At 35.8% G+C, this 26,299-nt stretch overlaps 1 protein-coding gene and 1 pseudogene across 8 annotated transcripts in view; both read left to right on the top strand.

The window, feature by feature from the left end:
* RPRD2 (regulation of nuclear pre-mRNA domain containing 2) overlaps nt 1-26,299 on the top strand; it is a 95,915-nt gene that overhangs the window by 48,764 nt on the left and 20,852 nt on the right. For 5 of the 8 annotated variants that reach the window (XM_044758524.2, XM_070496836.1, XM_014865380.3 and 2 more), the window contains 5 exons: nt 21,402-21,502; nt 22,361-22,438; nt 23,712-23,764; nt 24,355-24,481; nt 25,899-26,074. In XM_044758524.2, coding sequence (XP_044614459.1) covers nt 21,402-21,502; nt 22,361-22,438; nt 23,712-23,764; nt 24,355-24,481; nt 25,899-26,074 — 535 coding nt within the window. The remainder of the gene's footprint in view (nt 1-21,401; nt 21,503-22,360; nt 22,439-23,711; nt 23,765-24,354; nt 24,482-25,898; nt 26,075-26,299) is intronic. The other 3 variants (XM_014865381.3, XM_044758528.2, XM_014865383.3) reach the window with 1 other exon arrangement.
* On the top strand, nt 4,965-6,984 carry LOC106846545 (elongation factor 1-alpha 1-like; annotated as a pseudogene).

Consider the following 26,299-nt stretch of genomic DNA (forward strand, 5'->3'; position numbering starts at 1 on the left):
ATCTATTGTCATTAATATTCCCCCTTAACGCTGGAGATCCCATTTATTTCTAAATAAATAAGAATGCAGTTAGAAGAGACAGAATTGTCATTATTTGCAGATAATATGATTATCTACGTTAGGGGTGGGCAGCCTTTTTCTGTAAAGGGCCAGATGGTAGGTGTTTTAGGCTGTGCAGACCATAGGATCTCTGTCACCACTACTTGACTTTGCCTTTCTAGCATGAAAGCAGCCATAGACAATATATAAACTGGCTGTGACTGTTCCAATAAAACTTTGCTTATAGAAAGAGGCAGCAGGCCCGATTTGGCCTGAGGTTCATAGTTTGCCACCCTGGCCTACATAGAATCAACTAATGAAAGAGTTCTGTTAAATAGCCAGTCAGGTTCAACATACAAAATCAGTAGCTTTCCTCTGTATGCTAGCAGTAACCAATTAAAACAATGTAATCAGAAGAAAAGATTCCTTTTCCAACAAAAAGTATTGCCCCTCAAAATAAGAGAAACTCTAACCAAGAATAAATGTAATAAGTAGGTAAAGCTTTTTTGAAGAAAAATTTTAAACTTTGCTAAAAGCTATTAAAGCAGGTCTGGATAAATGAAGAGGTAATATGTATACCATTTTGAAGGGAAACATTTGGTATTGTTAAAAATACGATTCTTTCCCAATATGTAATTTGTAAATTCGTTCTAATCCCAGTCAAAATCTCAATAGGATTTAATGTAGAAGGATAAATATCAAAGATAACTTTTTAAAAGAACAGGAAGGCTAGAGTTCCCCTGTCAGCTATCAATATATATTTCAAAATAATAATAGGGGCCGACACAGGGGTGTAGTGGTTGAGTTCACATGCTTAACTTCGGTGGCCTGGGGTTCGCAGGTTCGGATCCCAGGCGTGGACCTACACACTGCTCATAGAGCCATGCTATAGCAGCATCCCACATATAAAACAGAGGAAGATTGGCAGCAGATGTTAACTCAGGGCCAATCTTCCTCACCAAAAAATAAACAAACAAACAAACACATAAATACCTCCAGGGAGCCTTGATCTCCCCTGGGTGGTTAAAAAACAGTATCAACAAAAAGACCAACAACAATAATAGAGGCAGGAGCAGAAGACTATATCAGTGAAACATAATATATCCTTGTTTATATGATAAATGAGAGGACATTAAAATACCAGCTTCAGTATTTGATAAACAGCCCCATCTTAACCATGACTATCCCCTTTTAAATTTCTATTCACAGTAATACTTTAGACTCAGTTCTATAGTTTTTGAATTCTTTTCTCCTAATTTAAGGCTATCATTTTAATCTCTTTGATTAAGGAGGGGCACACGTCTAGAAGTTCTAGGCAGGTAACATAGATGAGTGAAGTGGGTTGAATGTGAGGAAAAACCTATTTAAAGGGGCAGCACTACTCAGCTCTAGCCTATGGCCATAAGGAAATATGAGTCCAGTGTCTCATGTGTGAAGCTAAAAAAAAAATGTATGAAGCTAAATCACGTTTTAAAAAATGTATTGCTAGGCAGACAAAAACACATCTAATGACTAAATTTGAGCCATGGGCAACCTGTTAGAGACCTCTGCAATAAGGCATTTCCTTTATTCCTTTAATCCCTTTAAGGAGCTGCTCAATTTCAATAAAGGTTGATATGGGCTGGACTCACAGCCATGAGTTGAGAGAGAGGACTGAAGAGGAAAACTACTGCTTTCAGATGGGTTGTAAAGCTCTTTCTTTCCAAATAATTACCTGGTTATCACAGTTCCTTTTTACTAAATTTCAGTTTGTCCTTCCCTCACTGGTTTGAAATTCTGTAGGCTGAGAACCTGAGGATTTTGTTTTAGACGTACTAGTTATTATTGTAATGAAAATCTGTCTATGACAGGGAGGGCCATAAATGAAAGTAAACCAACCTGATGATATTTGCTTGCCACTTGTGTCCTAGAGATCTCAGCTAAGGGACAAAAATGTCAATTTATCTGAATGTGTACATCATTGTGGGCACAGAATAGTTGAAACTTCAGTTTGAAGCACAGGGAAAATGTCTTTATGAATGTCAGAGTTGAGTTACCACTTGGAAAACTGTGGACTACTCTGCCACCAGCAATGACTTCCATAAGTTTTACACGCACATGTTATATTTAGATTTAGAATTCCTCTAAGAACTGAAGGTTTGCTTGTATTGTGTCAGGATTGTTTGAGTGTAGGTATATCTTTGATGTGGGTGAAACTTTCCTAAGGCCTGTCGCCATCCCAAACCTTCATAAAAGGCAGTCATTTTTTCTTTTAAATTATCATCTTTAATTGAATTGAAAAGTGAATTTATGTCAGTTATCATCAGAGCTTAATGTGGGTTCTGTTTGTTTTATTTATTTTTTGACTGTGAGTATAGAGAAAATTGTATATATGACCTTTGTTGGGAAAAAATAAAGATTTGGGGGGAAATAATGAGCTTTATATTCTGAAATAAACCCAACATAAGAAGGGTTTCATGGCTACTTGTTGGTTATTGAAGAAAGTTTTGAAACCATTTGGAAGTTTGGGTTTTGGTAGTTTTCTCACTTTCTGACTAAACTGTCAGACCTGCCTTTCTTCTGTCTTTATATACTCTCTCTCGGAGACTTACCTATTCGTGGATTTAACTGTTACTCTTGTACTAATAACTGCTATATCTGTTTCTCTAGATTTTTGACCATGTCTTCAACTGCTTTCTGGGAATTACTGCTTCATTGTTAAGGACGATATTCAGCTTTGAATGTCTAAAGCAGTAATACACCTTACGCTTGTATAAAGTCCTATTCCTACAATTTGTGTGAAAGTATAAGTTAAAAATTGTTATACCAGTGTTATTGAAAATTCAAAGTAACGAACTGTGCAGGTAAGCAGATTGGCTTTTGTTATTCCTTTTTACAAGATGAGAAAACTGAAGCCCAGAACAGTTAAGAAATTGCCCAAAATAAAATGACAGTTTAGTAAAAGAGCTGAGACTAGAACTGAGATTTTTCTGACTCATAGTCCTTTGTTATTTCTATTCTACCACATATCCTCCTAAACATTAACGTACAGTTTTTCATCTTATAATGGCCCCTTAGTAGTTTTAAATTCTTGTCCCTTCATTTCTTAGTCACTTAGCAGGGGCTGATTCTTTGCTGTTTCTTCCTCCTTTTCTCTCTGCTTTTTAGTTTCCCATTATCATCTTGATTTGGTGTATTTATATGATTATAACAGCCTGCTAACTAGTTTCTCAGTTTCTGATATCTTTTTCATCCACTTTAGGCCACATACACATTGATGTCCAGAGATATAATGGTTTAAGACCATAGGCTCTGGAACCAATGTACATGGGTTTGGATCCTGGTTCTGCCACTTCCCAGCTCTATAACTTTAGGCAATTTAAATTAGCCTCAGTTTTCTTATCTATATAATGGAGCAATAATAGTACCTACCTGAGAGAGTGTGGGAACTAATGAGTTAATAATACATATAAAGAACTTAGAACAGTGATTGGCATATAATAAACACTTAATAAATGTTTGCTGCTGCTCTGATGATGATGATGATTACTCCTACTATTATTGACAAATTAATTTTACCAAGTCACTACTCTGATCATTCTTTAAAATATATTTTTATATTACTTTATGATTTAATAAATTCCTTTCCATCTTTGTTATTTTCTTTGATTTTCAAACCAACTCTATAATATAGAGGCAAAGATTATCTTCATTTTACAAATAAGGATACTGATAATAAGTTGTATAAAACTAACTTAAGATAGGAAAGAGAACATAAAAAAATAAGAAAGAATGAGATCGGGTCACTCAGTAGCCTTCAGTGAGTTTTTTTACCTTACAGTACTGTTATCCAAGCTCCTTGGGAAGGCACTTAAAGCCCTCTACAATCAAATCCCGACCTTCCTTCCCCTTCTTATCACCAGCTCTCCCATGTCCCAGTAATGAGCCATTGCTCTAGCCAAACTCTCTTACTGTATGTCTTAATATAAGTGTTTGTGAAGTTTTTGTCCTGGAATAGCTCTTCTTTGTTGAGAAGCAATGGAGCTTAGAAGTTAAGAACCCAAGCTTTGGAATCAGATTTCTTAGGTTCAAATCCTGGATCTACCACTTGTTAAACTAGTTATTTAATTGTTCTGTGCTTCCATTTTCTCACCTGTAAAATGAGAATAATAGTACAGCTTTTATAGTAGAGTATCTTAGGGTTATTGTGAGGATTAAACGAGCTAATATCTGTAAAGCGGTTATAAGAGTGTCAGGAACATAAACGTGCTCCAGAAATTAATGAGCTGAGTATGTATCTCAAGAAGTTCAAAAAAGAAGAGCAAAATAAGCCAAAGAAAGGAAGGAAGGGTATAATAAAATGAGAAATTAGTGAAATAAAAAACCCAAGCATACAGTGAGATACCTAGAATAGTCAAATTCGTAGAGAAAGTAGAATGGTGGTTGCCAGGGACTGGAAGAAGCGGGGAATGAGGAGTTATTGTTTAGTGGGTATAGAGTTTCAGTTTGGCAAGATGAAAAGAGTTCTGGATGATGGTGATGGTTGCACAACAATATAAATGTACTTAATACCACTGAACTGTACACTTAACAATGGTTATGTTGGTAAATTTGTTACTTGTATTTTACCACAATAAAATAAAATTGAAGGAAAAAACATAACCATAAGACCAAACAAACATACAATAGAAGCGTTTAACAAAGGAAGCATAGATTCTTTGAGAAGGTGATAAAACTGATAAACTTTAGATGAGATTGATCAAGAAAAGAGAGAAGGCATAAATAAACAATATTAGGAATGTAAAAGGTGGACACAATCACAAATGTTGCAGACCGTAAAAGGAGGATAATATGAACAGCTTTAGGCCAATACATTTGAAAATTTAGACAAAATGGTTAAGTTCTTCAAAGAAATACAAGTTGTAAAAGTGGCTCAGAGAAAAAAAATTGAGGACGTAAGTTATAATCCTATAACTATTGTGAATGAATTCAGTCAGTAGTCAGAAATCTTCCCATAAGAACATCCTCCTTTTTCACAATGGATTTGCCACCAGAACACAGGTGTCATGAAAACTACTACTAAAGCTAAGCCAGAATGATAAAGGAAAAGACTCATACCAATATTGTCATCATTGGACACAAGTCCACTACGACTGGCCATCTGATCTGGAAATGTGATGGGATCGACAAAAGAACCATCAGAAAATTTGAAAAGGAGGCTGCTGAGATGGGAAAGGGCATGTATGTCTGGATCTTAGATAAACTGAAAGCTGAATGTGAGCATGGTATCACCATTGATATCTCCCTGTGTAAATTGAAGACCAGCAAGTATTATGTGACTGTCAGTCATACCCCAGGGCACAGAGACTTTTATCAAAATCGTGATTATAGGCACATCTCAGGCTGACTGTGCTGTCCTGATTATTGCTGCTGGTGTTGGTGAATTTGAAGACAGTATCTCCAAGAATGGGCATGACATTCTGACTTACACACTGGGTATGAAACAATGATTTGTTGATGTTAATAAAATGGATTCTGTGGGACCACCCTACAACCAGAAGAGATACAAGGAAATCGTTAAGGAAGTTAGCCCCTACCTTAAGAAAATTGGTGGGGCCGACCTGGTGGTGCAGCGGTTAAGTGCGCATGTTCTGCTTCAGTGGCCTGGGGTTCGCCGGTTCAGATCCTGGGTGCGGACATGGCACCACTTGGCAAGCCATGCTGTGGCAGGCGTCCCACATATCAAGTAGAGGAAAATGAGTGTGGATGTTAGCTTAGGGCCAATCTTCCTCAGCAAAAAGAAGAGGATTGGCAGCAGTTAGTTCAGGGCTAATCTTCCTCAAAAAAAAAAGGGGGGGGGGCTGGCTCTGTGGCCAAGTGGTTAAGTTCGCGTGCTCCGCGGCAGGCGGCCCAGTGTTTCATTGGTTCGCATTCTGGGCGCGGACATGGCACTGCTCATCAAACCACGTGAGGCAGCGTCCCACATGCCACAACTAGAAGGACCCACAACGAAGAATATACAACTATGTACCGGGGGGCTTTGGGGAGAAAAAGGAAAAATAAAATCTAAAAAAAAAGGAAAATTGGCGACAATCCTGAGATAGTAGCATTTGTGCTAATGTCTGGTTGGAATGGTGAAAACATGCTTAGCCAAGTGTTAACCCGCCTTGGTTCAAGAGAGAGAAGGTCACCTGTGAAGTTGGCAGTGCCAGTGGAACCATGCTGCTTGAAGATCTGGATTGCATTCTGTCACCGTCTTGTCCACCTCACAAGTCCTTTTGTCTGCCACTGCAGGATGTCTCCTAAATTGGTGGTATTGGTACTGTCCCTGTTGACCAAGTAGAGACTGGTATTTTCAAACCTAGCGTGATGGTCACCTTTGCTCTGATCAGTGTTACAACTACAGTCTCTTGAAGTGCACCCATGAAGCTTTGAGTGAAGCTCTTCGTGGGGACAATGTGGCCATCAGTGTCAAGGGTGTGTCTGTCAAAGATGCTTATCGTGCATAGTTCAGGTGACTATCCTGAATCATACAGGCCAATCAGTACTGGCTATGCACTTCTTCTAGATTGCCACACAGCTCACATTGCTTGCAAGTTTGCTGAGCTAAAGAAGAAGATTGATCACCATTCTAGTAAGAAGCCGAAAGATGGCCCCAAACTCTTGAAATCATTAATATTATTCTTGGCAAGCCTGTGTATGTTGAGAGCTTCTTTGCTGTTCGTGATATGAGACAGATCCTTGCTATGGGTGTTATCAAAGTAGTGGACAAGAGGGCTGCTGGAGCTGGCGAAGTCGCCAAGTCTGCCCAGAAAACTCAGAAGGCAGAGTGAATATTATCTCTATTCCTGTCACCCCAGTCTTAATCATTGGTGGAAAAACTGTCTCAGAGCTATTTGTCTCAATTGGCCATTTAAGTTGGATAGTAAAAGACTGATTAAGGACTCTAAAAAGTAAAGTCCATTAAATTAATATTATTACATATGTGATAAATGCTAAAAGACAATACGGAAAAAAGGGACTAGTTTATGATAACAGTACATGGTAAAACCTTGAGAAGGAAAAGAAAATGTTTTGTGGACCATTTGTTGCGAGGGGAGGGGCAGTTTTGATTTGTTAGTTTTCAAAATCAGTACTTTTTAATGGAAACGACTTGACCAAAAGTCTGTCACACAATTTTGAGACCCATTAAAACAAAGTTTAATGAGGAAAAAAAAAAAGAACGTCCCTGACCTCCATTCTTCACCAGCAGGTTCACCAAATATTGAAGGAAGAAATAATTCTAGTCTTACACACACTCATTCAGAGGAAAAAAGAGAATATGCCTCAACTCATCTTAATAAGACTAACATAAGCTTGACACCGAAACTTGACTAGGAAGGAGAGTACAAGAAAAGAAAATTTATAGACTGATCTTATTCATGAATGTGGATGCAAAAAACAACCTAAGTCTAGCAGAACATAAAGAATATAATATATCATAACTATGTGGAGTTTATCCTGGGAATGGAAGCATGGTTTAATACTGGAAAATCATCTGTTTTACTATGCTTAAAAATTAAAAGAAAATCGTATGATCATCTTAAGAGGTACCCCAAAAGTGAGTAAAAATCCATTTCTTCTAAAACAAAACAGGAATAGAAAGGAACATCTTCAGTCTAGTAATGCATTATCTTCCCAAAATGAAAACCTATAGCAAACATGCTACCTAAGAGCAACAAAGCAAGGATAGTGCCCAGTATCAACAGTTGTGTTCAGCTTTGTAATGGAGTTCCTAGCCAGAGCAGTAAGGCAAAAAACAGAAAAGAAATAAAAGGTATAAATTAAAGGATTGGAAAAGGAAAATACCAAAATTGTCATTAGTTGCAGATGATATGATTGTATGCATAGAAAAGCAATCTGCAGGTAGATAATTGGCATTAAAAGAATTTAGCAAGGTTGCTGGACTCAAATCAATATGTTAAATTAATTTTGACTATGAGAAAAAAAGTAAGAAAATGAAAAACATTTAAATTCTTTATATTGGAAAAAAAACGCAGTTGATTCTTGTTATTCAAGTAATTATGTTCCATGAAGTTGCTGTTAACACTGAATGAGTGAATAGTGAATCATTGCTCCTGGGGGAAATACAGGGTTACGGTCTTGTAAGCCCCTGGCCATATTTTTGTCAACCAATCAATATGTAACCTTGTTTTATGTAAAGATACCTTATTTAGTATATATATTAATATATTGTTGATTCATTAATATTGAACTCACAGCTAACAGCATTATAACTAATGTCTGAACAAAGTTTATCTAATACATGTATTTTCTCTGTAAAGCACATTACAGTCTGCTTGTGCTTAGGAATACTAGACAGAACTTCAGTACTATGTTTGGGGGCCATTTTAAACAGCGAAATCATCAAGAAAAAGCACAAAAATGCAAAGAAATGTAGCACTAAATAGACTATGAAAAGGACACTTTTTTAGTATCATAGTTGAAACAACATGGCAGAGCATCACCTTGTTTGACCTTATCTAAAAACACACACATTGGCCAACTCAAATTTTTCACCAGTCTATACATGTCCAGGAATGATTGCAAGAGCACAACAAGTAGTGCTTTGGGTTTACAAATAAATTTTAGTGCAAGTGGGTGAATTTGTAAACACAGAACCCATGATAAATGAAGATTGACTGTACCTAGAAATCTTAACAAAAGATATGTAAGATCTCTATATAGAAAATTATAAAACGTAATTGAGAAACATTACGGAAAACCTAAATAAATATTTGTGGTAGGAAAGACAATATTTAACAGTGTCACTTCTTCCCAAATTGGTTTATAAATCTAATGCAATCTTAATTAAGATCTCAGTAGAGTTTTCTTCCCCCTAGTTTACACATTGACTGTGGATTTTATGTGAAAGTGCAGAGCGCTCCCTCCTTTTCCTCTCCCAAAAAGAAAAGGACAAGAAACTCTTGAAGAAGAACAAGGTGGGAATATTGGCTGTACCAGATTTCAAGCCTTCTTATACAGCTATGATAAATAAAGCAGTATGGACTTGGCCCTATAGAGATAGCCTGAGAAACCAGTGGAATGTAATAAAGTCTAGAAACAGACTAATGTATATGTATACTTGGTCTGTGTATCAAACTACTGGTAGTGTAAAAAGAATAACTTTTTCATAAATATTGCTGGGACAGTGGCTATTTATATAGGAAAAAACCAAATTAGATCCCATTCACACCATACACAAAAAATTAATTCCATGTTAAATACCTAAATGAGAAAGAACTATAAATCTTTTTGAAGACAATATAGGAGAATATCTCATGACCTTACCTCACAAGATTGATATATTCAGCTACATTAAAATGAAGACCTTCCATTTATCTAAAGATACCATAAAGAGTGAAAAGACAAGCCACAGAACAGGAGAAAATATTTGCAACGCAGTCACCAAAGTGTTCGTATCCAGCATATATAATATATACAATATAATAAGAACAAGACCAAAAAAAATTAGAAGATTTCACCTGGCACTTATCAGAAATTAAAACAGAAATTGTTTGGATATTTATTAATCACTTTTAAAACAATAAATGTAAATAAAATAATTTTTAGTGAGAAGAGTGGTGGTGTTTTGCATTCTTGTGGATCTCCTTAATATCTAGCTTAAAGGCAGACAGGTAAATTCTCTTGTATGCTTCTGCATTCAGTCTGTGGTGATAATACATGCCATATAGCCCTAGAACTGCTGAGATATAGTACTACATACTGTATAAGTCAAGTTCCAATCAAAAGAGAGAAACCACACACCAGTAATTTAAACAGGGAAAACTTAATATAACGAATTTTGTTAAGTAGGTAAAAAGTAGCTGACTACTAGAAGGAATAAAAGAACTCTAAGGTGTGATGGGATAGTATCTGCTGAAAGCAGCTACCACCTCTGGATCTGAGGGAAAAGTGAATAAGGAGCCCTCTCTCCTCCAAGCTGAGATTCAGACCCGAAGAAAGAGCAGATTGCTACACAAACATGCTACCTGCCACTGCAGTGGCTAAGAAACAGGCTGGAGAGAGAGCATTCATTGCTGAAGTGCAAGGGCAGCCCTCCGCTTACATGCTGATCCACTTCAGAACAGAACACCAAGAGAAGAATCCTTACTGCCTCTTCCAGCATCTCATTGTCACTCTAGGGCCCTCTATTGGCAGAGTCTAACGCTGAGCAAAGGAGAAATGGAGTTTGCACAGTCTGACTCCAGTAAGAGGAGGAAGGGTGGGTTTAGAGCTGAAAAGTAATAAATTAATAACTGGCACACATACCTACCAGATAAGGCATAAACTCTAAAGTCCACCAATACCAGCATTAGTAAGATTGTGGCACAGTGGGAGCTCTCACATTCTGTTGGTTTGCGGCTTGCTTGGTATAAAACAACCTCCTTTTAAAAACTGTTATATACACCCTGTGATCTTGGAATTCCACCCCTAGGCTTTTACACCTGAGAAACTTTTGCATATGTGCAATAGGATCAGTAGAAGTTAATTTTTATAGCAGCATTGTTCATGATAATAATTTGGAAACAAGCCAGATGTTTTTCTGCAATAAAATGAATGACTTGTGGCATGTTGCAATACCAGACAGCAAAGAAAATTAATGACTTTCTGTTACATGCAGCAACATAGATAAATCTCACAAAATATTGATTGAAAGTACAAAGGAATATTTATATGTGATATGATTCCATTTATGTGAAGTTCACGTTTGGCAAAAATAAACCATTTATGCATACCTAGATGTTAAAACTTTAAAGAAAAGTAAGGAAATAATAACCACAAAGGTTTACCATCTCAGGTGGTTGGAAGGGATTATCATCTTGAAGGGGCCCACTCAGGTCTTCTGGGGAGCCAGCAATGTTCTATTTCTTGGCCTGGGCTGTGATTACATGGGTATTCACTTTTTAATTTTTTGTTGAATAATTTTATGTATATGTATGTTTTATGTGACTTTTCTGTCATGGATATCTCATAATTTCACGAAATGTCACCACGTAAATAGATGGAAATAGAGCTCAAAAACAGACTTATTTAGACTGAACATGATTTTCAAATTACAATACTGAGTAATGAGTTGAGGTAGTTGGTTCCTTTTGAAAGTTGAATTGGCAGCCTAGAAGAATAAGTTGTGTAATAAACCATAGAGCAGTACCATATTCCCAATTAGATGATAAGCTCTGTAAGGTTTTGGTCACTCCATGCCTCCACCTTCCTTAAAGATTCGGTATCTTCGGGCCCGGCCCCGTGGCCAAGTGGTTAAGTTCGCGCGCTCTGCTTTGGCAGCCCAGGATTTCACCAGTTCGAATCCTGGGCGCGGACATGGCATCACTCATCAGGCCATGTTGAGGCGATGTCCCACATGCCACAACTAGAAGGACCCACAACTGAAATATACAACTATGTACCAGGGGGTTTTGGGAGAAAAAGGAAAAAATAAAAGAAAAAGATTTGGTATCTTCAAGAAATTTTCTCTTCGTGTCTTCTGCTTCCCAATCTGGATTAAAGAATTCTTTCTCTTTACTACCATTATACCTTATCTCTTCTTCTATTATGGCACCTAACATACTGCGTTGTAATTGGTACAAGTGCCTTTTGTCACATTTCTATCCCCCAGACTTTGAGCTTCTGTTCCCAGCACAATGCCTGGCACTTCATAGGTGATTAGTAAATGCTTCTAAAATGGATTATGGATGGATGGATGGAAATAGCATGGAGTGCTGTAAATCGGTGTTTCTTACAGGCCTCAGTATTCCTAGGTGGATCGATGGATGTAGTTTAAAGGATCTGAGAATTAGCTATGAGAAATAAAATTTAAATTTTTAATTTATAATAATTCAAAAGTAATTGTAAGCATATTCAGAATCATCTGTATCATTGCCTTGTAACAGTTCTGTGACTTATTTTCAGTGGCTATGTTAACATGTATTTGTGATTGTATTTTTGCTTAAGATAATATTACTTTATCAGAGGCTAATGAGGAAAGGTTAAAGGTGACTTTAATATATAAATGATTGTTTGCATCACTTGAAGGCACTAATAATTTCACCATACATTATGAAAAAGATTTTCATGATATTTCAAATGAAGAAAATGGTGAAATAATTGAATGATAATGGTGTAGGCTTGATAAATTTAAGACTGTATATATTCAGTGTGTATATTCAGTATCATGTTCACATTGCAGTTTGTAATTAGTTTCAACAGTGTGCATGGTATTTGCTTTATTTGTATTTAATTTGTAAATTCCAATTTATAGTTGTTGAAGAACTATTAAATGTAATCAATGGAATAATGAGGGGTAAAAAGATATATGGAGATTTTGTGATCCATAGGAAATCCAAGAGAATTTACAGACTAAAAAGGATTTAGCAAGGTTACTGGATACAAATTAACATAGGAATCAATAGCATTTCAATATATCGGAAATAACTGATTAAAAACCATAGTAGATAAAAAGATATTATTAACAGTAACAACAAAAGCTCTGTAAGTTACCTAGAATAAAAGTGTGTTAAGACCTTTATGGAGAAAATTATAAACTGTTAGAAAAAGACAAAAATCAGCATGTAAATACAGTACACTTTAATCAAAATCCCAATAAGACATTTTAAGTAACTTGTTATACTGATTCCGAAATTCATATAGAAGAGTCAGTGTCTAGCAGTAGCCAAGTCTGTTTATAAAAAGCAAGTGGGGGGCTGGCCCAGTGATGTAGTGGTTAGGTTTGTGTGCTCTGCTTCAGCAGCCTGGGGTTCACAGGTTCACATCCCGGGCATGGACCTAGCCCTACTCATCAAGCCATGCTTTGGCAGCATCCCACATAAAATAGAGGAAGATTGGCACAGATGTTAGCTCAGCAGCAGTCTTCCTCAAGTAAAAATAGGAAGATTGGCAACGGATGTTAGCTCAGGGCCAATCTTCCTCACACAAAAAAAGCAAGTAGGGCTTAATCTATGAAATATCAAGATTTATTATTTGTCTTTAGTAATTAGTGTGATATTACAAGGATAAGACAGATTTAAGGAACAAAACAGAGCCTAGAAATGGACCCATACATATATGGGCCCTTTGTAAATGGTAGACGTTGCATTACAAATCACTGGGAGAAAGGTGAACTCTTCAGTAAGTGATTCTGGGACATAGGCTTTCCCTGTGGAAAAAATAAAATTAAATGTTAAATGTTTTTCTACGCCATACACAAAAATATATTCCAAATTAATTACCTTGATGTGTAAAGCAAAACTTTTAAATGTTAGAAGAAAATATGTATGTTTTTATGACTATAGGGGTTAAAAAGCTCTTGAGACACAAAGAACAGATAACAAAGAAAAGTATTTATGAATTTATTACATCAAAGTTAAACTACTACATTATAGAAGACACAATAAAATTAAAGACATCTGACACACTAGGAAAGATATTTGTTGTAGGCAAATAAAAAAGTTAAGTTGTATAAATGGGGATTATTTTAGGAAATACAGAGTAGCAAGGTTTTTTTTTTTTTAAGATTTTATTTTTCCTTTTTCTCCCCAAAGCCCCCCAGTACATAGTTGGTATATTTTTAGTTGTGGGTCCTTCTAGTTGTGGCATGTGGGATGCCGCCTCAGCATGGCTTGATGAGCAGTGCCATGTCCATGCCCAGAATTCAAACTGGCGAAACCCTGGGCTGCTGAAGCAGAGCGTGTGAACTTAACCACTCGGCCACGGGGCTGCCCCCCCAGAGTATCTAGTTTTTAGAGAGGAAATCTATCTCCATCTGTGTTCTGAGCTTCAAGGTTTTCTGATTAAGTATTGACTGTCTCCTCCTTGAGTTGACTCATTATTTAGCTTTCCGTTTAGTCGGTTAGCAAATATTTACTAAAGACCTCCAAGATATAACATGTTATTCTGATGGCATCCCAGAAATAAGATATTGATAAAGAAAAGATACTTGGGTACCCCTTCTTGTACTCTTCTTCAACTTTATACTTTGAAATAATTTGCTAACATCTTGCTGTTGTAAAGGCGGGGTAGGGGGTTGCTAGCAAAGGAAGCATCTATTAAACATCCTAGCAATTCTCCAAGGTCAGCCAATTTTTGTTACTTACAAGTCAAACAACAGAGTTGGTAATTAATTTGTTTTATGTTATGTGTGGTAATAATTGTATATTCTGTAGAAATTGAGATTGTGATCCGTAATGGCTAAAATGGAGGTCTAGAATAACAAGGTAAGTAAAATTGCTGTTTTGGATTTGATTTTTGTTTTCTTTTAGGAGAATTCCTAAAAGAATTTCCCCATCTAATGCTATTTTTACTATATTATACCCCCTAGTCTTATTTGTGTTTTCTTAGCAGTTGCTGTTTTTCTAGCATATTTTCCTTGAGGACTTTGGTAAATAGCTACTGGGACTTCATAATGAATAGTTTGGTTTAAAAATGAGAAAATTCAATTGTCATTCATTCAATTAGTATGTAGTAAGCACCTTGTAGGTGCTGAAAAAACAAATAAGTTACAGTTTTTGCCATGAAGAAGCTCTCTAGTCTGGTTAAAAAAACAGACATTTACAGATTATGAGAACAGCTGGCTGAGTGGCCAACCAGCTATTCCAAAGGGTCCTTTTATTTTTTTTGAGGAAGGTTAGCCCTGAGCTAACATCTGCTGCCAGTCCTCCTCTTTTTGCTGAGGAAGACTGGCCCTGAGCTAACATCCGTGCCCATCTTCCTCTACTTTCTCTGTGGGACACCTGCCACAGCATGGTTTGCCAAGCAGTGCCATATCCGCACCCAGGATCCGAACCAGTGAACCCCGGGCTGCTGAAGCAGAACATGCGCACTTAACTGCTACGCCACCAGCCTGGCCCCCCAAAGAGTCCTTTTTTTATAAAACAGTTACATTCTTGACAGAATATAAGCTGAACCAGCAACAGCGGACATATTAGAATGGCAGAGCTGACATTGACCTGTATGCCTGTATCAGAACCATGTGATCTAGGCACTAAGACTGAGACTCTGGAGACGGGATAAAGTGGTCTGGAGTCATAAGCTCCCCTTGCTTCCAGTATGGATTGTCTCTCTAGGAACATATTTCCTACTTAGACCACTAGGAATCCCATAGATTAAGATTGAAGAAATATGTGCTCACAAAGATCACCAGCCACACTGGGAAACAAACCACCATGAATGATAATCAGCAGATTTAGATCCCCCCACAGTGAGCCTCAGATATTAGAATTATCAGACAGAATATATAGAACAACTGTGTAAGAAATATTAAAGATTAAATAGAATAAGATGAACAATGGATAAGATATTTGGACACGTTTCAAAAGAACCAATAGGTATTGTAGAGAGGAAAAAGAGATTAAGCTAGAAAATAGTTCTGAAGAAAGTAGAATGCAGCAATAGAGAGGAACGAGGTGGGAAAGTGAAGATTAGAATGAGAGCCGTAACTAACATCAAGTTGGAATTGAGGAAGAGAGAACTTCTGAGTTCTTTTGAAGAGGTAATGACTGAGACCTCTCTGAAAGTGATGAAAAACATGAATTTGCAGATACAGGAATTACAACACATACTAATAATAAGCAGGATAAATAAGAAATTCACACCTAGTCATTCAGATGAAATTACAAAACAAAAGATTTTGAAAGCAGCCAAAGGGTTCATACCTGCTAGGATAACTGTAATTTGTAAACAAAACAAAACGAGAAGATAACAGGTGTTAGAGAGGATGGGGAAAAACTTCTACATTTCTGGTAGGAATGTAAAATGGTGCAGCTGGTGTGGAAAACAGTTAGGTGGTTCCTCAAAAAGTAAAACATAGAATTACGCTATGATCCAGCAATTCTACTTCTGGGTATATACCCAAAAGAAACAAGAGCGGGAACTTGAATGGATATTTGTACACTTGTTCATAGCAGCATTATTTACAATAGCCAAAAGAGGGAAGCAACCCTGGTGTCAATTTTCAGGTGAACGGATAATCAAAATGTGGTATATACGTAAAATATATAAAAAGGAAAGAAATCTGACACATGCTGCAACATAAACCTTGAAGATGTTATGCTAAGTGAAGTACAGCAGTCACCAAAGGACAAGTACTGTATGATTCCACTCCTGTGAAGTAACTACAGTAGTCAAATTCACAGAGACAGAAAGTGGAATGGTGGTTGTAGGGGGAATGGGGAGATAATGTTTAATGGCTATAGAGTTTCGGTTTTGCAAGAGTTGTGGAGATCAATTGCACAGCAAGGTGAATGTACTTAACACTACTGAACTGTGCACTTAAAATGGTTAAGATGGTAAAGTTTATGTGTATTTTGCTACAATTTCTTTTAAAAGGAATGAAGTTCTGGTATATGCTGCAATGTGAATGAACCTTGAAAACTTTATGCTGAAATAAGCCAGACACAAAAGGACAAATATTGTATGATTCCACTTATATAAAATATCTACAATTAGACAAATCTGTACAGAAAGAAAGTAGATTAGAAGTTCTCAGGAGCTGGATAGAAAAGGGTAAAGGGAAATTAATTAACAGGTATAGAGTATCTGTTTAGGATAATGAAAAATTTTAGAAATAGATGGTGGTGGTTTTACAACATTGTGAATATAATGAGTTCTGTATTTTAAAAAATGGTTGAAATGGCAAATTTTATATTATTTTACCACAATTTTTTAAAAAGGAAACAAAAAACAAGGAGGCCAAAGAGAAAGGACAGAAAGATCACATACACAAGGACTACGATTAGACTGACAACATACTTCTTGATAGCAACAGTGGAAGCTAGAATGCAGTTATGAAAAATATTTTTATAGCATTCATAGGACATAGATTTTTTGTCAACATAGATTTGCATACAAAGCAAAACTGCTTTCAAGACCCAGACAAACCATATAAAGATATCTCCAGAGAAACAAAAACTGAGATAAATTTATCATTAAGAAACTTCTGAATCAGTTTTACTCTGAAAAGTTAGCAATAAGAAGGATGGTGAGTCATACTAGCAGTAAAATTTATGAAATATCTATAAGAATAGCCTTAATAAGAAATATGTGAGACCTGTATGAATAAATTGTAGTTGGGAATGTTGAATATAAATTCATAAGTATTAATGTTTTGCTGCAATAATGAATAATGTATTAATAATTCATAGGTGTTAATAGAAAGATAATACTTTGTCTAAATTAATATACGAGCCTAATATAATTTAAATTAAAAATGCCAAGATTCCCCCCTTTTGAAACTTAACAATACTCTAAATTTACTCTGGAAAAATATGCAAGTGAGAATATAACTAAGAAATATTTTGAGGGGGCTGGCCCCGTGGTCGAATGGTTAAGTTCACGCGCTCCACTCCAGCAGCCCAGGGTTTCACTGTTTCGAATTCTGGGCGCCGACATGGCACCGCTCATCAGGCCATGCTGAGGTGGCATCCCACATGCCACAACTAGAAGGACCCACAACTGAAAATATACAGCTGTGTACCGGAGGGCTTTGGGGAGAAAAAGGAAAAATAAAATCTTTAAGAAATATATATATATTTTGAAATATAATTGTCATGAGAGAAGATACGCCACAGTTTGGGAGATAATACAATATAATGTAAAAATGGATCAATGGAACTGAATTTGCAGCCTAGAAAAAGATTAATAATTAAATGTATGCTAAAGGAAGCACAGTAAATCAATGAGGAAAAAAGAAATTATAATATTGGAACAATTAATAGGAAATATATTTAGAGCTCGACTTTACATCCTGTATCCCAGTAGATTTTATTTTATTTTATTTTATTTTATTTTATTTTTATTAAAGATTGGCACCTGAGCTAACAACTGTTGCCAATCTTCATTTTTTTTTTTCCTGCTTTTTGGTTTGGATCCCAGGCATGGACCTATATACCGCTCATCAAGCCATGCTGTGGTGGTGTCTCACATACAAAAGCTAGAGGAAAATTGGCATAGATGTTAGCTCAGGGCCAATCTTCCTCATCAAAAACAGAGAGAAAAAATGTTACAATTTTAAAAATCTTTGGTAGGAAAATTTTCTGCACTTAAAAAGTGGCAATTGGGACCGGCTCTGTGGCCGAGTGGTTAAGTTCGCGTGCTCCGCTGTGGCGGCCCAGGGTTCGGATCCTGGTCGTGGACATGGCACCGCTCGTCAGGCCATGTTGAGGTGGTGTCCCACATCCCACAACTAGAAGGACCTGCAACTAAGATATACAACTGTGTACAGCGGGGGTTTGGGGAGATAAAGCAGAAAAAAAAAAAAAAGATTGGCAACAGTTGTTAGCCCAGGTGCCAATCTTTAAAAAAAAAAAAAGTGGTGGCAATAGAGAGTGCTTTTTACTTTAACAAGGCTACATTTTAAAATTCTATGTTTTAAAATGTAACTTAAACATTAAAGTGCAAAATGAGGAAAGATAATTGTAATGTGGGCAAAATAATATTTTTATATGTAAAACTTATTTAATCATTAGAAAAACACTAAAATACTAGTGAGCAGATAGGCACAGTTCACAAGAGAATAGACCACCTCAATCTGTTGATGAATTTTAGTATTATTAAAGGTGGGATAGCCTTAATCTTAGTATGATTAAAGGTGGGATAACCAGACATTGTATATGTCCTGATGGGATGCAGTATAAGCATATAGCATCATTTATTAAATATTTTTTCCAAAAAATTTCAACGTGGATGTAATCCAACTAATTTTCATCTAGAGGAACTTCAAGAATTGGCAGAACAAGTTAAATGACTAAAGAAAGCAAATAAAGCTAGAATATAAGACATTCTTCTGGACAGCTGACCCCTTGACTGCAACAAGTCAATGAATGGCATGGAACAAATACTGAGAACAATTTAATCTAATTACTCTAAATTAAAAGAGACTTAAGCACCCTAACCAAATGTAGCATGTTGACCTTTGGATTCCAATTCAAACACACTAACAGTAAAATGACGTTGAAACATTCAGGGAAATTTGATTATGGAATGAATGTAGACAATGTCAGAGAATTACTGTTAATTTTATCAGGCATGGTAGTAGTACTATAGCTATACAGCAAAATATTAGAATTTTTTTAGAGTGGGGTAAAATGACACAATAGCTGAAATTTGCTTTAAAATACTTCAGCAAAAAAGAAAAAGATAGATGGAGAAAATATGGCAAAATCTTGATGATTTTTTGGATCTGGGTGATTCTACTTTGAAGTATATTTGAAAATTTTGAGTAAATATTTTTAGAGAAAGGGAAATGGTTAAATTGAGATTACAAATACAAACAAATGAGACTAACCATTGCTGCAGAAGTATGGTGAACGGTAAACTTCATTATTAGTGGTACAAGTATAAATTGGTACAACCCTATTAGAAAGCATTTTGGCATTATTAAGGAGAAAAAGAGGCTTTGACCAAAAGATACTTATTGCAGCATTAATTATAGTAACAGAAGTCCAGAAACAACTTAAGTATCCAATGGTAGGCAGGTGGTAAATTTTGGAGCAGTTACATAGGGAGTATTGTGTAGTCATTAAAAGTAATGCTTATAAAGAGTTGATTAGAACATTGGGAAGTGCTTGTTTTGCTAAATGAATAGAATAGAGTACAATTATGTGCACACACACGTATAAAATTGATTTCAAATACAATACTGCATCCATGGGGAAAAAAAATACTAGAAGATAATGCTGAAATTGGTATACTGTGAATCTCCATTTGGTGGAAATGAGTGGAATTTTCTTTATACTTTTCTATAATTTTTTCAGTGTTACGTATACATACATTTATAGTATTTATAATATGTAATATATTTATATATTCTAGTGTCTGTAATATATGATAGTCATAAGTGCTATATATACTAGGATATACACTATAAATACAAGTACTATTATATAAATGGTATATATACTATTATATGTAAGTGTATATGTATTTCTTTGATAATAAGAGGAAAGATGTCAGCATAAAAAGCCTAAGAAAAGAAACAAGAATAGAGTCTGTCCATTCTGGTTAATAAATCTCTAGAAAATAAAATTTTCTAGACGCTTAGTACAGTTTTCTCTGTTTCCTGTGCATGTTGTTATTAGGCCATAAAAAGTCCTTTGTGAACTGTGATGTTATGGATTCATGGACTCTCCTGTTTGAAAGGGGCCATAAAGTTGACATAGTTCAGTTTCTTCAGTCTTCTTAAGAGTTGATGGATTTGCTTAGAGAAAGGATAAGTTCCTGTTTTGTTTTTTGTTTTTTCCCTGTTTTTGTCTTTTGACAGATCTGTTAAGAATGTTAGAGGGCCGAGTGGTTAAGTTCACGTGCTCCACTTCAGCGGCCCGGGGTTTCGCTGGTTCGGATCCTGAGCACGGACATGGCACCGCTCATCAGGCCATGCTGAGGCGGCATCCCACATGCCACAACTAGAAGGACTCACAACTAAAATATACAACTATGTACTGGGGTGATTTGGGGAGAAAAAAAAAGATTGGCAACAGTTGTTAGCTCAGGTGCCAATCTTTAAAAATAAATTTAAAAAAAAGAATGTTAGAATGTTCTCAGTTCTTTGACAGATTGATTAGAATGAAATTTCATTCTCTATAACTGTATGCCTTTGTCTTTATTTTGCCTCCTGGGATCACACAAAACCAGTTTGATCCCTCTTCTTTACAACAGTTAATGTCCTCCCTGCACTGTTTTTTGTTTCTTCTACAATTCCACATAAAATATAATTTTAATTTTTGCTTCCTGGTAATTATTTGTCAAGCACTTCTACTGCAATCATTTTCCTCCTTAAGTAAGATGACCAGCCTGACGCAGAAGCCCATCTGTGAAGCAAACAAAGTAAAGTGATACTCCTCACCTCCCTCATTTTGATGTGTATTCTTATAGTATTAGGTGATAACTTTTTGGAAAACATGTCATAGTATGTGATTGACTCGTGATTATTTTCGACCAAACCTTTAAGAAGAAGAAAACCGCACAGCATTGCTAAGCCTTTGTCTTCTCATTTACACTAGTGCAATTGGCTGTTTGGACCAGCTTTTCCCTTATTAGATATCATCTTCCTAGATTCAGCCTATGTTTTGGGATACCAGTTGTGTCAATGGGCACATCAGCTAGCCCTCTCAACTTCATATGCCTCTAAAAGTTCAGTATGTCATTCATAGCCTCATCTATGTCATTGATAAAAAGTGTTGAAAAGAGTGTTTAAGTAAGATTTTAGTCCTAGGCACTCTGAAAAAAAAAATGTTTTAAAATAAACATCAGAAAACATTTGGCAAATAATCTTGTTGACAACTTTACTTTCAGATTTCTAGTTTAAGATATAAGTTAACGTTTTTATGTCTGTCTCACTTTTCCTTTCTCCTCAGGGATCCATCTGTCTCTAAGTCTATAGAACGAATCTTTAAAATCTGGGAAGATAGAAATGTATACCCAGAAGAAATGATTATGGCATTAAGAGAAGCTTTGAGTAAGTATCTTTTCTATCCTAAAAGGAAAATTTGTGTCATTGTTCAGTCTTTAAAATTGTATGTGTTTTATAGATCTGGTCTTGTTGCTTAATAATGAAAAATAAAGTTTTGTATTTGGCCCTATTTATATAAAATTAAATGCTTACAAAGATCTGTTTGACTTAAAACTTAAGTAGAATTGTTTTGGGGAGGGTTGGATTTTATTTTTATTGACTAAAGAAAGTCAAGTATATTCAGTGGTGATGGCCATCTGATTATTTTCCTGCATTTGCTTTACTTTGAGTGTTTTAAGCTGTTCATTTTTGTGTTTAATAATTACTGTCCTGTCCTTTTACTGTTGGAGGATTGTTGGACAGGGTTCCAGTTTTTACTAAGATATTTGACATTAAGCATATATCGACATTCTTCTGTCTCTATTGTAGTTTAGATTTGCAGTAAGTTGTGTATCTGTTTTTTAAGTTGTTTAGTTTCTATATATTAGATGCGTGTAATTAAGTCATTGAATGGAGGCTGGTGATATTTGATACCGTGACCATTGTTTGACTAGAGCTTTACTTTAAAAATAATACCTTCTAAGAAGCTGTTAAATTCTTCATTTGAATGTGTTAACTGGTATTTTTAGCTTACTGCCCTATTCTCAAAATTAGTAATTTCATTGATTATAGAAATGATGTTTATTTGACAGCTTCTTAGATATGGTGGGTGTTTTAATTTTTTTTATAAAAATGAAAGAAAAGGAAAGAAAGAAACAACACAGTCTCGGACTGCCTTTTTTCATGCTACAACTTTGACACTGAAGTGGACAGACAGAACAGCTTCCCATAATGCCAGATTGCAAAAACTGAAATGTTTTCCAGGTACCACTTTCAAAACTCAGAAGCAGCTGAAAGAAAATCTGAACAAACAACCGAATAAGCAGTGGAAGAAATCACAAAGTAAGGAACAAAATCTCAACTAATATAAAATTACCTCCTCTTTTTGGAGCTGAAGAAAATGTAGACCATTTGACATCGTACCTGGCATAAACCATGGGCAAGCCTGTGTTTTCCAGGCCTGGGAGGCTCCCAGTGACTTACACTAAACAAGCCATCATGGAGTTACTTCTAAAAAAAAAAAAAAAGCTGCTTTTAAGCAAAGGAAATGCAGAAAAAGGGTTTAAATGAGTGAAGATTCAAGAGTAGTTGGGGGATTGAAAGAAGAAAAAAAATACTTGATAGTGCCCAGGCTAACCCTCAGGTTCAAAGATAATGAAGTTAGAGCCAGCTGGCATTAACAGAGCTGAAGAGGAGACTAGGCATTAAGAAGCATTTCTGTGGGAGCCATGAAATCCTTCAGATTTGGGGATACACTCTACAGATTAGACATGGGCCTCAAATCCTGGCCAGAACCTCATTCTCTTAACAGGAGCTCCTGCTATGTTTATCATGTTTACCCAGCATGAGAACAAGGGAGTGAAATACTGCATGTTGTAGGCTGCTGTGGGCCACACTGAGGAATATTGAGAAAGACTTGAAGGTGTGGAGGGAACAAGGTAAAAGAGAGTGAGAATTGGGAGGTGAAACAAGACACTTGGGATGGTTTTGCTCCAGCAAGCATATGATATTCATCATCATAAGGGAGTACTCTGACATCCTTTTGGTCATAAGTTGCATGCTTAGGAACAACAGGAGTCATCATTTCAGCCAAAGTTCAACTGCAGTGGTAATGTACTTAGAACTCTCCCTGCCTATTTTTGCTGTGAATTGAGTCGACAGAAAAAAGGAATCTAAAGCTAAATACATAGGAATAGAGTTAATGTTTTAGGTAATTTTCTTCAGCCAGTGCTCAGGATTAACTGGATGTCTTGCTCCTGAACACTCTTAATTTGAAGTATTGAGATCCTCTTACACTCAGTCAGACTATGAGAAAACGTACTTTATGTATCTCAGTATCTCCAAATGAGTAATTCTAGGACTTTGTCGCTTAAAGGGTCTGTTGGAGGTAAGTAGGTTAGACTCGTCTAAATAGTATATTTTTATATTGACTATACTTAGGAGTGTTGAAATTTCATATTCCATTGTTTATTCTAGGAATTGTATCATGATTAAATGTGCATGTTTGAGACATAGTCAAAGACTACACCCTTAACTATAGAGTTGAAAATCTTCCTAAATATTAGTTGACTTTTTGTGTCTGTATTCTTAATGATCTTTTGTTTAATTCCAACAGCATCCACGAATCCAAAAGCTGCTCTCAAGTCTAAGATAGTTGCTGAATTTCGAGTAAGTTACAGAATATGTTTAACATGCCAAAGCATTGTTCACCCCTTTTGTGTTAGATTCCTATACAGTCCAGTAAGGTTTATTTTTATTCAGTTGTACATCAATTATATTTTAAACATGTTTGAGTTGTTCTAAAGGAATCCAGATTGCAATCAGATGTCTTCAAGTTTTATCTCTTCCCCAACGGAAGAAATAACCTTCTTCCAGAATATCTTTTACCAGTTGAGTTCTTTATTGAACCCCCCCAACAAGGGATTCATCTTTCTAAATTAGAATTTTCTTAGTGTTAATATAATAAGACTATGCTTATCTAATTAAAATTTAAAGTGGATATAAGTGGACCTTTGTCTGTTTCGGTCTTAACCCTGTATCCTTAAATTAGCTTTAAATAACAAGGAAAAGGATCTTTAAAGTGTATAAGAAAATATGAGTTTGACATGAGAATTGATATTAATATCCCTGATTGAGGAAACATGAAGAACTTTTTCCTCTTGGAGTTTTGTTAGGTTTTAGTCATATTTTATTTTAGTGGGGAAAAATCGAAAAGTGAATCATCTCATAAATGAAGTATGACTCTGGTGTGTGTTCAGTCTCAGGCCCTCATTGAAGAGCTGTTGCTGTACAAGCGCTCAGAAGATCAAATAGAATTGAAGGAAAAACAGCTGTCAACAATGAGGGTAGATGTGTGTAGCACAGAAACCCTCAAATGCTTAAAAGGTAATGCTTATATCCCTTTAAATAGAATAACTCAGATTTTCTTTCCAGATCTGTCATTTTCAGATCACAGTGGCTTCTCCCATAAAGAGAACCTTAGGTTGTGGAGAGCAGTTGTGGCACCTCTGGTTTCCCAGGTTGTAATTTCCTGCATATACTTTTCATAGGTAAATTCATGTCCTTCACATTGTGAACCTTAAGCTTACACAGTGTTACGTGTCGATTATATCTCAATAAAGCTGGAGAAAAAATAAGTTTAAAAAACCCAACAAACAAATTCTGTCCTTTTCCCCACTTCTAGTGCTTTCTTAATGTATTGGGTTATATCTAGACAAGTGTGTCTCACATGTGTAATTAACTGGTTTGGGTGTGATCTTTAATAAGGTCACTGTAATGCCTTATAAAATCTAGTTAGTTGCTCTCTTTTTCTAACATTGTGAATTATAAGCAATAACCATATTATTAATTTTTAGAATGTAAATCTCATGAAGGTAGAAATTATCCCTATTTGTTCATTGCTGTATCCCAGTGCCGAGAGCAATACCTGGTGCATAATAGGTATATGATAAATATTTTTGAAATAGTTAGTAAATGGCTACTACATATTCATTTTGGCACCTATTTTGTTCTTGTACCATGCTTTAAAGTTAGTATATGTTACCTAGTTTAATCCTTACAACAACTCAGAATCGTATTAAAAACCTCTGTTTTATAAATGGGAAATCTGAGGCTTCCAAAGGAGATGAGTAGTTTGCCCAAGTCACACAGCTGATAAGAGGCAAAGCCAAAATTTGTGCCCATATCTAAAGCCATATTCCAACAGTCATGGGGAAATAAGTATACTTAGGAAAGTAAGTAACAGTTTGTAATGTCACTGTTGTTGGAAGAAATAATTCATGGTTTATTATTCTTCTGATATGAAATTATCAGGAATCTTCTTCAGATTGGAAAGAATTTTTAATGTTATACACACAGAGGTCACTTTATCTTGACTTTTCTGAACTTTAGTTTTCTCATCTAAGAGACATATTTTATACATTCTATAGAGTAAAACTTAATGGTATAAGTGAACAGAATTGAGCCTCATTCTGTTATTCCTAAGTTAGCAGTGTGGCATCAAATTTGTGAAGAAAAGCAATCAATAAACTTTCTTTTAGTTGGACTTTATTTTCTGTACCTTAATTACAGGTGCCTTCCTAATGCTCTCTTGCTGAACTCTAGCAGATTCACATGAATCATTTTAATAATCTGTTTTGTGATTTTTGTCATTTGGAGAAGCTTCTTTAAGGTGAAACTAAGAGACTGTTACACAGTAAGGCAGCAAGAACAGGTTCACAGATCATCTGGAGAGGGGTTTTCTTCAAAAGGTTAAATTTTTTTACTTTTTATCCTAAAATGAATACTTCCTCTGTTATTTTAGATAAGACAGGTGGGAAGAAGTTCTCCAAAGAATTTGAAGAAGCAAGCTCCAAGCTGGAGGAATTTGTGAATGGATTAGATAAGCAGGTGAAAAATGGACCCTCACTAACAGAAGCACTGGAAAATGCGGGAATTTTTTACGAAGCACAGTACAAAGAAGTAAAAGTGGTGGCCAATGTAAGTAATAATTAAAGATATCTTATATTGATTGCTTTCCTATATGTCAGTGACTGTTTATATGTGTTACTAACTCTATGAGGATAAGCATTATCTCCAGTTCACAGATGAAGTCACTTTTGAAGAGAGTTAGTAATCTTGTACAGGTAATATATAAAATAAGGCAGAAGTATATATAACCTTTTTTTTTTAACCATCTAGTTTGATGGAAACATCGTTACTAAA

The sequence above is a fragment of the Equus asinus genome, chromosome 25, assembly GCF_041296235.1.
Source record: "Equus asinus isolate D_3611 breed Donkey chromosome 25, EquAss-T2T_v2, whole genome shotgun sequence".
In the NCBI taxonomy this organism is placed as follows: Eukaryota; Metazoa; Chordata; class Mammalia; order Perissodactyla; family Equidae; genus Equus; species Equus asinus.